Below are 12549 nucleotides of genomic sequence, written 5' to 3' on the forward strand. Positions count from 1 at the left end.
ACTCCCTATGAGCACATTCAACCATTTGATTATTCCCTATGTTAACTCCTTCCCTGCTAGTGTCATTAGTACAGTGAGGCCTCGTACACACGACAGAGTTTCTCGGCAGAATTCAGCGAGAAACTCGGTCAGAGCTGGATTCTGCCGAGAAACTCTGTCGTCTGTACACTTTTGGCCCGATGGAGCCGCCGAGGAACTCGTCGAGAAAATAGAGAACATGTTCTCTATTTTCTCGTTGTTCTATGGGAGAAGGCGGCCCGCCGAGCTCCTCGGCGGCTTCATCCCTGAACTCGACGAGGAACTTGACGTGTTTGGCACGTCGAGTTCCTCTGTCGTGTGTACGGGGCCTCACAGTGCATGTTTTTTATAACTATATGCTTATTTGGATTTTTTACCAAAAACATGTAGCAGAATACATATTGGCCTAAATTGATGAAGAAATTTGATTTTAATTTTTTTTTATTGGGTATGTATTATAGCAGAAAGTAAAAAATGTTTTTGTTTCTAACGCAAAAAATAAAAACCGCAGAGATGATCAAATACCACCAAAATTATTTAGTAATGCAATGCTGTATCGCAAAAAATGGCCTGGTCATGAAGGGCCTTCCGTGGCTGAAGTGGTTAATGCATACAAAAGTATACTCCATGATAAATAGTAATTTTTTCATAAATTTCTATAAACCACACTAAAACAAGGAAACTGAGCAGGAATGATGGATGTGCTTCAAACAGAGCTATTATACATCCAAATGAGGGACAGCTGGCATTAGCGGCCATTGTTGCGTCCAGTGACCAGGAACTAGATAAGCCCAGTACCAGGATTTTTCAATTTAGCGGTGCCTATTTTCCTGAAGCAGACCTAAACCTAAATCCACCCTTTTTCTTTGCCAAAGTTTACAAGAACTGTTTCAAATGAGAACTTATTCTGTTGCATAACCAGCGAACAAAACTCTTCTCCAGTCTTCAGGGAGGGCAACACCACCTTCCCTCTTCCACGGCATAACAAATGAGAGGCTAGGGTGTCAATGACATTATTATCTCACATTTGTTATGATATTCATGTGCTACCATGTGCTACAATTTTCTTATCGGCAACAACACTGAGTAGTCTGTTAAAGAAGAGGAAAGGAGAAAGCTTTTGAAATAGCTCATGGAGCAGATTTAAAGATATAACATTGTTTACAGTATGTGCTTGGAAAATGGAAAATTCATGAAACTGTATAGAAATTGTATTTATTTTATTTTATTGCTAAATAAACCTACAGAAAGAGTACATTTCTTTACATTGTTATTACACTTTGTGATGGGTGAAACTGATCATTCTGTTGAACTATTGATTCTGGTTGCAGCACAGTATTGACTGCCCAGGGGAAGCAAGTCACTAAAATGCTGCATTAGGGACAGATCTGAACTGCAGCACATTCTAGTATACACAGAATTCACAGAGCTGTGTCCCTGTGTCTTCTTATGTATTACAGCACATATCCACCTTGAGGATTTGAGCTGCTTCTACAAAACATGATGACTCTTTAAAAAATTTATTTAGAATACATTCATCACCATCACAGACATTCCAATACAATTCTTGTAATGCCATTTCTATCAAAATTGCCTTTGACTGGAGAATCCACAGCTATGTGAGACACAGGTTAAGGCTGATTATTTGGTAATATGTAGAAGCTGTTGTAATGGCTGATGATCAGGGGTCTCCAAACTTTCGAAGCAAAGGGACAGTTTACTGTCCTCCAGGGTTTAGGGGGGCCAGACTGTGGCCAGTGGTAGAAAAAAATGCCCCGGAAGAAATAGTGCCCACTGTTTTTATCAATGGGAGGAATAGTGCCCCATTGATGGTGTCAGTAGGGGGAGTGGTGTCCCATCATTGGTGGAATAGTGCCCCAAGGGCCAGATAAAGGCTAGCAAAGGGCCACCTTTGGCCCCCGGGCTGCAGTTTGAATACCAGTAATCAAGACTCTAGATGGGATCTATCCATGAAGCCAGTCTTTGTATCACCTCTAACTGTTACAATAGCATTTTACTTTAGGTCAACAAAGGTAGACAAGTTTATTTACAGCTAGGTACAAAGATGTAGTGGGCCCGATTCAGCATTGATTTACACCGGCGTATCCATAGATACACCGCGTAATTTCAAAGCTGCGCCGGCGTATCTACTTTCTGTATTCAGAAATCTAGATACACCGACATTAGCCTAAGATCCGACTGGCTTAATTCTATTACGCCGTCGTATCTTAGGATGCATTCTCACGCTGGCCGCTAGGTGGCGCTTCCGTTGTTTTTGGCGTAGAATATGCAAATTACCTAATTACGTCGATTCACGAACGTACCTGCGCCTGGCGGTAGTTTTTCACGTTGTTTGTGTAAGGCTTTTTCGGCGTAACGTTGCTCCTGCTATTAGGTGGCGCAGCCAATGTTAAGTATGGACGTCGTTCCCGCCTTGAAATTTGAATTTTTTACATCGTTTGCGTAAGTCGTTCGCAAATAGGGCTGGACGTCATTTACGTTCACGTCGAAAGCAATGACGATTTACGTCGGAATTTCGAGCATGCCCACTGGGATTCTTTTACAGATGCGCCCTTTCGTAAAAAACGCGGGGTCACCATAATTTAAATAAAACACGCCCCCCCCCTTACACATTTGAATTACGCGCGCTTACGCGGCCCCATTTACGCTACGCCGCCGCAACTTTTGGAGCAAGTGCTTTGTGAATACTGCACTTGCTCCTGTAAGTTGCGGCGGCGTAGCGTAAATACGATACGCTGCGCCGCCGTAACTATGCGCGCCCCTACCTGAATCCGGGCCATTGTGTTTTTAACAAACTTTTTTCTATCCAAAACCAATGGAACTGTATTGGGAGGGCATAATTTATACACATATATTAAACTGTAATGTATTATGGGGCACCTGTGCTGCCTAAAGTGGAATTCCAATTAAAAATTTAAATCTGCCCTTGCTTAGTACTGTATGTAGATTAACTAAACATTTTATATTATCCATTAGCTTAATTGCTGAATTCCTAATTAGAAACAAAAGCCTAATATAGACAATCAGAAATCTTCTAAGCTTTACTGACAATGGTGTGTCTGTGCAGCTGAATATGGCTGCTCGCAGGCACTTCCTGAAACCATTATCAGTGTCTGTGAAATCATCACATCACACCTCCGATTAGCCCTACCAGCGCCCTGCCCAGCCAATCACCATCGTTGATGTCACATGGTCCTTAGCCATGAGAGTGCTCAAATAGGAATTTGATGCAGCTCTTTCTATCCTCATAGCCTCGACACACCCAATAGCCGCCAAGCCTTAATAAACTCATAGACATCGCAGTCACGTGCCAGGAGGAGTTTTAGAGAAAATAAGGTAGAAAAGAACAGTGCATCCACATGGGAAAGAGTAAAATTTCTACTTGACATGCATTTTCATGAGTTTTGCTGCATCAAAAAGGGAAAGTGTGAATAGGCCCTTAACAATGCTCTACTTTAACTAAAAGTTAAAAAAAAATTAAGTGTTAGCTATAGATACACTGTCTTTTTTTTAATAGGTTAATACTATGGTGATTACTATATTCAAAACTTCTTCAGATCTGCAGTGTCAAGCGAAGAAAAATAAGTTAATGATTACCTTTTCTATCAGAGTTTTCACACCTTCATTTGTGAGTGCTTCATACATTGACATCCATTCCTCAACAACAAGGCTTGCTCGCTTTTGCCCTGTGTGTGTGGTATGTTGTTGACTGAGAAAAACAAAAGTGAATTATTTATATATGTAGTTAAAGCTCATAATAATCAAATGTTATTTTTTTTTTCTGGCCTAGAAAAATGATATTATCCTGTTATCTCTATACTTTGTATTCTAGCATATTAATAATATAAAGATCCTAATGACATTTTATTTGTAAATGGGTGACATTTGCCAAACTAACCTTATGCATGCCATTTTCATCATGGCAGTGTGTATGTTTATTTATTGGACAAACATCTTTAAGTGCTACTTCCCTTTTCACTCTGAGCTATAAAAAAAACAATGGCCCGGATTCAGATACATTTTCGTATCTATCGGCGGGCGTAACGTATCTCAGATACATTACGCCGCCGTAACTTAGGGCGCAAGTTCCGTATTCAGAAAGAACTTGCGCCCTACGTTACGGCGGCGTAGTGTAAATGTGTCGGCGTAAGCCCGCCTAATTCAAATGTGGATGATGTGGGCGTGTTTTATTTAAATTACTTGTGACCCCACGTATTTGACGTTTTTTACGAAGGGCGCATGCGCCGTCCGTGAACGTTTCCAAGTGCGCATGCTCCAAATTACGCCTCAAAATGTCAATGCTTTCGACGTGAACGTAACTTACGTACAGCCCTATTCGCGAACGACTTACGCAAACGACGTAAAATACGACGCTGTTCATTCGTTTCCGACGTCCATACCTAACATGACTTACCCCTGCTTTATGAGGGGAAACTTTACGCCGGAAAAAGCCTTACGTAAACGACATAAAAAAATGTGCCTGGCGGACGTACGTTTCTGAATCGGCGTATCTACCTAATTTGCATATTCGACGCGGAAGTCTAGGGAAGCGCCCCTAGCGGTCAGCGTAAATATTGCACCCTAAGATACGACGGCGTAGGAGACTCACACCGCTCGTATCTAAGCAACATTGAGGCGTATCTGATTCTATGAATCAGACGCCGAGATGCGACGGCCCGCACTCAGAGTTACGACGGCTTATCTGGAGATACGCCGTCGTAACTGCTTTCTGAATCCAGGCCAATGTCTCTCTACAATCTGTAGTTGTTGATATTGAATATAGATATAAACGCTCTTTCACAGTTTACATATGTAGCATGTTTGAGTATTGCTGGCATGTTGCATTAGCCTTTGAATATCTCTAGTGCTTTGATAGAGAGATCTTTGAACCTCAGAAACCAGCTCCACTTGCCCACTGTACAAATTACAAGGGGTTTCAGCCCAAGTGTTTAAATTATATTACATAATAAAGTTAGAATTACAGTTATCTGGCATTTTTTCATGCATCTCTATGTGTTTTCCTACATAATTCATGAAGATTAATTACAAACAAGTCAACGATGTGATAAAAATATGTACTGTATGTCTGTAGCTTATGTGTGTTAATGTAATGGAAATATAACTTCAGTGGACTGACCTATTAAAGACAACATATACCGATTGAATAGGGAGGTTGGAATTTCTGACCTCGCCTCTTTTAGACTGCTAGCTACCTGTCTGTCATTCCAGCCCAAAGATGTTAGTTGTTCTGAGGCACAATAATAAGTATGCATATCAGGAGAGCCGACTTCATTCTGACTATCAAAATGACATTCTTGTTCTAAATCAGTGACTCAGAAATACCGAACCCAGAGACAATCAAACATTTTAGAAGGACACCAGTAATGACAGCCATCAAATTTCTGTCAGTTAAACCTGTATAATTTTCTTTAGGTGTTTAGGTCACAATTGCCAACTCTCAGTTTCCTTATGACCTTGCACCTCTGCAGCATTGTCATCCTGGGTGGGAAAAAGGGAGAACCCTGTCTTTGGGCACCCTTTTCCTTAATGTGATTGCGGAATTGGCTGTTTTAATGCCCCCACTGCATCTGTAGCATGTGGGGGGCCTTGTGATAGGTAATGTGACTCCCAAGAATCTTCTAGAACTCTTGGGGGACCCTATATAGAGACTTTTTTCCACAGGTCCAAGCCAGTCATCTATGGCCTCGTACACACGACCAAGTTTCTCGGCAAAAACCAGCAAGAAACTTGCTGGGAGATATTTTTTTGCAGAGGAAACCGGTCGTGTGTACATTTTCGTTGAGGAAACTGTTGAGAAACTCGACGAGCCAAAAATATTTGTTCTCTATTTCCTTGACGGGAATGGAGAAAATTGGCTTGTCGAGTTTCGACGGCTTCACAAGGAACTCGACGAGCAAAACGATGTGTTTTGCCCGTCGAGTTTCTCGGTTGTGTGTACGAGGCCTGAGAGGTAATCCTCTGTGGAGCTTCCCACCTACCCTGCCTTGTCACAGCCATTATAATGTGATGTGTTACCTTTGTTTTCCAAAGGGAGACAGTGGAAGAAAGTTTAAGGCCGGGTACAGACGAGCAAACATGTACGATGAAACCGGTCCGTCGGACCGTTTTCACCGTACATGTCTGCCCGGGGATTTCTGTATGGTGGCTGTACTCACCATCATACAGAAATCCGCGCGTAAACAATACGCGGGGCGTGTCCGCGCTGCCGCCGCGACGATGACGCGGTGACGTGGGCGGCCCTGCCAGTTTAATGCTTCCACGCATGCGTCAAAGTCATTCGACGCATGCGAGGGATGGCGGGCGCTCGGACATGTACGGTAGGTCTGTACAGACGACCGAACATGTCCGAGCGGGCAGGATTTCAGCGGGCTGTTTTAAAACAAGTCCAGAAATATTTGCCCGCTGGAAAAAGGCCCGGCGGGCAAATGTTTGCTGGAATCCTGCCCGCTCGGGCCTACACACGACCGAACATGTCTGCTGAAACTGGTCCGCGGACCAGTTTCAGCAGACATGTTCGGTCGTGTGTACGGCCCATAAAGCTGTTATTTAATACGGCTTGAGTCATAGTGGCGGAGCTGCTTTAAGTTGATGGATTTAAATTACAAATTATTAATGAGTGTTCTTAAAGTATAACTAAAGACAAAACTTTTTTTTAGTTTTGGATAGAGTCTAGAGGAATTAGAACCCCTGACAGCTTTCTATTGCTCTCTGTGTCCCTGTTTTGGAGATTCACCCTTTTTAGTTGTCCTATTTACCATTAGAATGGGGCTATAACCTTCCCATACTATATCCAAAATGAAAAAAAAAATGTACCTATAGTTCTATTTTAATTACGCTCATATTTTTAAAAACAATAATAAAATGCTGCAGACAATTTTTATGCACTAAATCGTATGCTTTTATTTGCCTGTTGTCTACAATTTAATGTTCCCTGGCAGTCTGACCCAATGCTGTGGCCTGCATGTGAAGTTACCACATGTAGGCTGCTGATTTCCTCTCATCAGGACTACATTCTCAATGGACAGTGCACTCTTGTTCCTGACAGAGACAAAAGGCGCACCTCCAGCGATGCTCCAGGTGTGGCCGGGGTGGAAGTTGGCAGAGCCTGTCACTACATGTCAAGCTGACTGGCTGGGGAATTGCCTGTGGGGTCCTGTAGCTGCAGACTAGTCTACAGGACTTCCCTCTCTGCCTGTCTTGACCCAGAAGCCTCCCCCCATTGCCATTCTGGCTTCTCATTGTCTTCTCACCTTGCTGTGAACTGTCTGGTGTACCTGACGCTGCAGAAAGGTCACCCCAGACCTCCACTTCTTCCAGGACCTAGCAAAATCATTGTGGAAGAAACCTGAAAGCCCCCCATTCTGTGAATCATCCTGTCTGGATCTCCATCCATTACGCTAACTCAACCAGCTGCCCAGGACTATCAAACACCTACAGTGTGAGTTTTTTAATCCCTGTATTGTGCCCTTGCTGTGTCATATTGCCAGTGATCCTGCTGCTTATCCTTGCTGTGCCCAAATTTCTGTACTGAGACTCTGGACTATCACCTCTATACCATATTGCTACCCTGGGATTCTGCTGCTTATCCTTGCTGTTACTGGGTTGCTGTTCTGGAACTCTGGACAGTCTGGTGGCTGGACAGTGGAAGGAGAAGCAGCACAAAGATGAGCTCAGCTCCCTGTTGGTCTGCTTTATCTTTTTATCAGCAGGCGTCTTGGCTCCTTGTGCTGCAACCTCCTCTCTTACTCCAGTCCGCTGTATAGGGACAGCAAGAGCCTGATACCAGGTCAAATTCGGGTAATTATACTGCTTGCATTTAAAAAATACTATACATTTAAAGCGGAGTTCCGGCCACAATTTCACTTTTTAAATATAAATACCCCTGTAATACACAAGCTTAATGTATTCTAGTAAAGTTAGTTTGTAAACTAAGGTCCAAGCATTTAGACACTTTATAAAATAGAAATTGACTGGGGCCATCTTAAGTGTGGGCATCATGAAGCCAGACTGTATGACTTCCTGGATTTCAGCCTTGCAGATCTCGCACATGCTCAGTGCTGTACAATCAGTGTAATAGGTTTCAGATCAGGTTTCAGCACCTGTACTGTCCAAGTCACATGATTCTTCGAGACTGGGGAGTGCACAGACTCCTGGAAAGTTACACCCACTACATTGCCAGGAGTCTGTGCGGTGTAGGTTAGGAAACTTAAGCACCTAGGTGCAGGAAGAGGGAAGATTAACTATTCTGCCTAGCAAAAACACTTTGAAGGCATCTAAAAAAAAAAAAAATATTTCTTAAAGGACTAATGAATTTTTTTTAAAACTACTGATGTAATGTTATATTTATGGGTGGAACTCCACTTTAATAGTGTAATAATGAATGCAGTGCTGCATTAAAGGGGTTGTAAAGGTTTGTTTTTTTATTTTCTAAATAGGTTACTTTAAGCTAGTGCATTGTTAGTTCACTTACCTTTTCCTTCAATTTCCCTTCTAAATGTTTTTTTATTTGTCTGAATTTCTCACTTCCTGTTTCGCCTCAGTAAGCTTGCCCTCATCATCCATGGGGGGTTAGTCACCCAGAGCAGCTTACTGAGGAGGAACAGGAAGTAAGACATTTAGACAAAGAAAAAAACATTTAGAAGGGAAATCGAAGGAAAAGGTAAGTGAACCAACAATGCACTAGCTTACACATTTTCCCCTTAGCTTCATGCTCGTTTTGTCTAGGGGAATCGGCTATTTGTTTTAAAATATGATTCGTACTTACCCGTTTACGAGATGCATCTTCTCCGCCGCTTCCGGGTATGGGCTGCGGGACTGGGCGTTCCTTCTTGATTGACAGTCTTCCGAGAGGCTTCCGACTGTCGCATCCATCGCGTCACGATTTTCCGAAAGAAGCCGAACGTCGGTGCGCAGGCGCAGTATAGAGCCGCACCGACGTTCGGCTTCTTTCGGCTACGAGTGACGCGATGGATGCGACCGTCGGAAGCCTCTCGGAAGACTGTCAATCAAGAAGGAACGCCCGCTCCCGCAGCCCATACCCGGAAGCGGCGGAGAAGATGCATCTCGAAAACGGGTAAGTACGGATCATATTTTAAAACAAAAAGCCGATTCCCCTAGACACAACGAGCAGGAATCTAAGGGGAAAATAGAAAAAAAAAGGGAATTGGGTGAACTCCCGCTTTAAAGGAACCTATTTAGAAAATAAAAAACAAACCTTTACAACCCCTTTAAGTTCTATTTTATGTCTGAGTTTAGCTTTAAATGTTACAACATTAAAGAAAGCAAACTTGATCTGATAGCTGGTAGAAAGGTCACTTACCTTAATTTAAGTCGATACAGTACTACTCGATACAAGTAACTAATAGGTAAATGTCTTCTACGACCACTAGACACAATAACTGGATGGACTGTAGCAACCGTATAGCCTCTTAAATAGTATTCTTCCACTTTACTTGGAATATCAAGTAAAGATTTTATCCTAATAGCATTGATGCTCAATGAAGCTAAGAAAGAACAGCAAAAAACATTCAATTATCATGGGGATACTATATGAAAATCATTACATAATGTAAAACTTTTGCTGTATGTAGGACAGCTAAAAGATAATATAGACAGCCTTATGTGAAATGGGTGTTAAATCCAACAACAGTAAAAACTAAACAATTCATAAAAAAGGCTTTGCAAACAACTTTGAGCTAGATTCACGTAGCTCTTACGTCGGCGTATCTATAGATACGCCGCGTAAAGAGGAAGATGCGCCGTCGTATGTATGCGTGCCATTCTGGTAGCTAGACACGCCTGAATTCTAGCTTCCTCGGACCGACGTAAGTGTTAGTACGCCGTTGTATCTAGGGTGCATATTTACGCTGGCCACTAGGGGCACTTCCGTAGATTTACGCGTAGAATATGTAAATGACCTAGATACGCCGATTCACGAACGTACTTGCGCCCGCTACGCCGTTTACGTAAGGCTTACGTCCGGCGTAACGTTACCCCTGCTATATGAGGCGCAGCCAATGTTAAAGTATGGACGTCGGAACAGCCGTCGAATTTTACGTCGTTTACGTAAGTGGTACGTGAATGGGGATGTGTGTAGGTTACGTTCACGTTGAAAGCATTGAGCCGACGTATCTTAGGGAGTATATGCAACGTTACTCTGAGCATGCGCGCGCATGCGCGGATCGTTAGTGAAAAAATTGACATGGGGTCATGGGTACTTTGTATACAACACGCCCACTACCTTCCACATTTGAATCAGGTGGGCTTACGCCTGCCTATTTACCCTACGCCGGCGCAACGTACGGCGCCAGATCTTTGTGAATAATGGTCTGGGTGCCCTATTTTACGTCGGCGTAGCGCATATGAGATGCGCTACGCCGGCCAAACTATACGCCGAGCTACGTGAATCTAGCTTTTTGTTTTACAGATATATTTCTGGCTTATATTTTCATGTGCTTCTGAATGACCGTTTATTTCTACATACAATTTGGAAGACTTTTTGTCCTCAAAAATATATTAATTCTGTAAATATGTTTTACATTTTCAGGAAAGCTCTCATACTAGGTTTCTTAGGCCCCTTTCACACAGACGGCTGTTTTGCCGCAGTTAAAAGCATGTAAAATGTTTTCTGAAATTCAAGGCACCAGGCACTGCGATTAGCTGCATTTTTACATTGCGATTACATGCGTTTACGTGCAGTTACATGTGGCTGCGTTTAGCTGCGGTAGTCATTCCCATGGCAACCCTTTTTATGTTTTTGATTATGATGTGCTTCCTGTTGTTGTTGTTTTTTTTCCTCACGCTGCTATCCACAGTTGACAAAAAAGACTGCGATTAACTGCGGTTATGTGCATATAGCTGTGTTACATCGCTCCTGGAGACATTCAATTCTACTTTTTCTATTTGCACCAAACCACATGTAACGAAATCGCAGCTAAACGCTGTGTGTGAATGGGGCCATAGGAAAGCATTGTGTGCTTTTAGCTGCGGGAGAAAACTAGAAAATCCGCAGCTAAAAGCACCATTCTATCCGTCTGTGTGAAAGGAGCCTTACCATCCAGATTTCCATCTTACTTTAGAAATATTTATATCTGTTATCAATGCCCATTTCACACGATTAGAAAATTGTACGGAAAATACAGATTTCAGAGCAATGGTATGATAATCTGATTGTTAGTACAGATTAGTCCGATCAGGAAAGTTCATCTGATATTATTTGACTGGACCTGCATGAAAAATGTTTTCGTACAATGCCAGATCGTGCGATTTTTGTTTAATCAGTACAGCAGTCATTCCAAAATGCAATACAAATGCATTATAACACAACATCACTTCCAAATTTTTATTCTGTCGTACGCAAATTTTCGTGACTTTAGTAAACTCATCAGAATTGAGATTAGCATGTAAAAAAAACTGATGATCATTCGTTCGAAAATCTCATTGTGTGGAACCGGGCATAAGACACCTTTCACACTGGGGGCATTTTGCAGTCCCTATAGCGTTAAAAATAGAGCCTGCAAAAAGTCCTAGGGCTTTCACACGGGAGCAGTGCACAGGCAGGGCGTCAGAAAAGCAGCTTCTTTTGAGCATATTAGCAGCGGTGAACTCATCACTCCTAATGCGCTCCTGCCTATTGAAATCAATGGGCAGCGCCTCCGTACCACCCTCAAAACTTTGTTGTAGTGGCGCTTTGCGGGCAGTTTTAACCCTTTTTCGGCCACTAGCTCCGCAAATCTGACGGTAATCCGCCGGCAGCTTAGGGTACAGACTGATTCTGAAATAATTTTCACATTTCAAATAATAGCCTTAACTTTCCATCCAGTATTGACATCAATAAGCACACTTTCCAGGCACTCTGAGCATGCATGCTTATGTCAGTATCTGCTAGAACTAGAATTATTGTGCCACACACCTTGTTCCCTTCTACTGTTTATGGCTAACTTAACAAAGTATAATTTACACAACTGAATTGTAATTTAGACCAGTGTTTCTCAACCAGGGTGCTTTCTGGATTCCCTGGACGCTGTGAGCTCAAGACCCAGTTTTCCCTGGATTAGCACCATGAGTCACCATTGTGCCGACAGCAGCACCATAACAACCAATGACTCTCTAGGGCCAGGACGCACAGCATCATTTGTTCCTCATGCGATGTCAGCTGGCTTGCATTCAGGAGAAGACAAAAGTCCACTTCCTCCAGACCTTCCCCACTTCTGCCACACTGCTGTAGCTAAAGAGAAGGGCTCTGATGTAAAGAGGGGACTGTGTGATTGGGGGACCTCTATGATGGGGAGACTGTGTAACTGGGGGGGGATCTCTAATGGGGGACTGTTATTTGGGGTATCCTGTAATCGGGGGACTCTATGGTGAAAGGGGGGGGGTCTTGGATGTGCTGGGGGGACTTCTAATATAGGGTTGAATCTGATGTGATGGCGGGCCTCTGACATGATTGGGGACCACTGATGTAATGGGGGGCCTCTGATGTGAAAGAGG

General features: G+C 42.9%; 1 protein-coding gene across 1 annotated transcript in view; it reads right to left on the minus strand.

Moving 5' to 3' along the window:
* Positions 1–12549, minus strand: part of RFTN2 (raftlin family member 2) — a 47100-nt gene that overhangs the window by 10880 nt on the left and 23671 nt on the right. Inside the window, exons 2-3 of the mRNA XM_040357097.1 lie at positions 9380–9563; positions 3637–3748 (exon numbers count right to left, since the gene is read on the minus strand). Coding sequence (XP_040213031.1) covers positions 3637–3748; positions 9380–9563 — 296 coding nt within the window. The remainder of the gene's footprint in view (positions 1–3636; positions 3749–9379; positions 9564–12549) is intronic.

Source organism: Rana temporaria, chromosome 6 (assembly GCF_905171775.1).
Source record: "Rana temporaria chromosome 6, aRanTem1.1, whole genome shotgun sequence".
NCBI classification, from domain to species: Eukaryota; Metazoa; Chordata; class Amphibia; order Anura; family Ranidae; genus Rana; species Rana temporaria.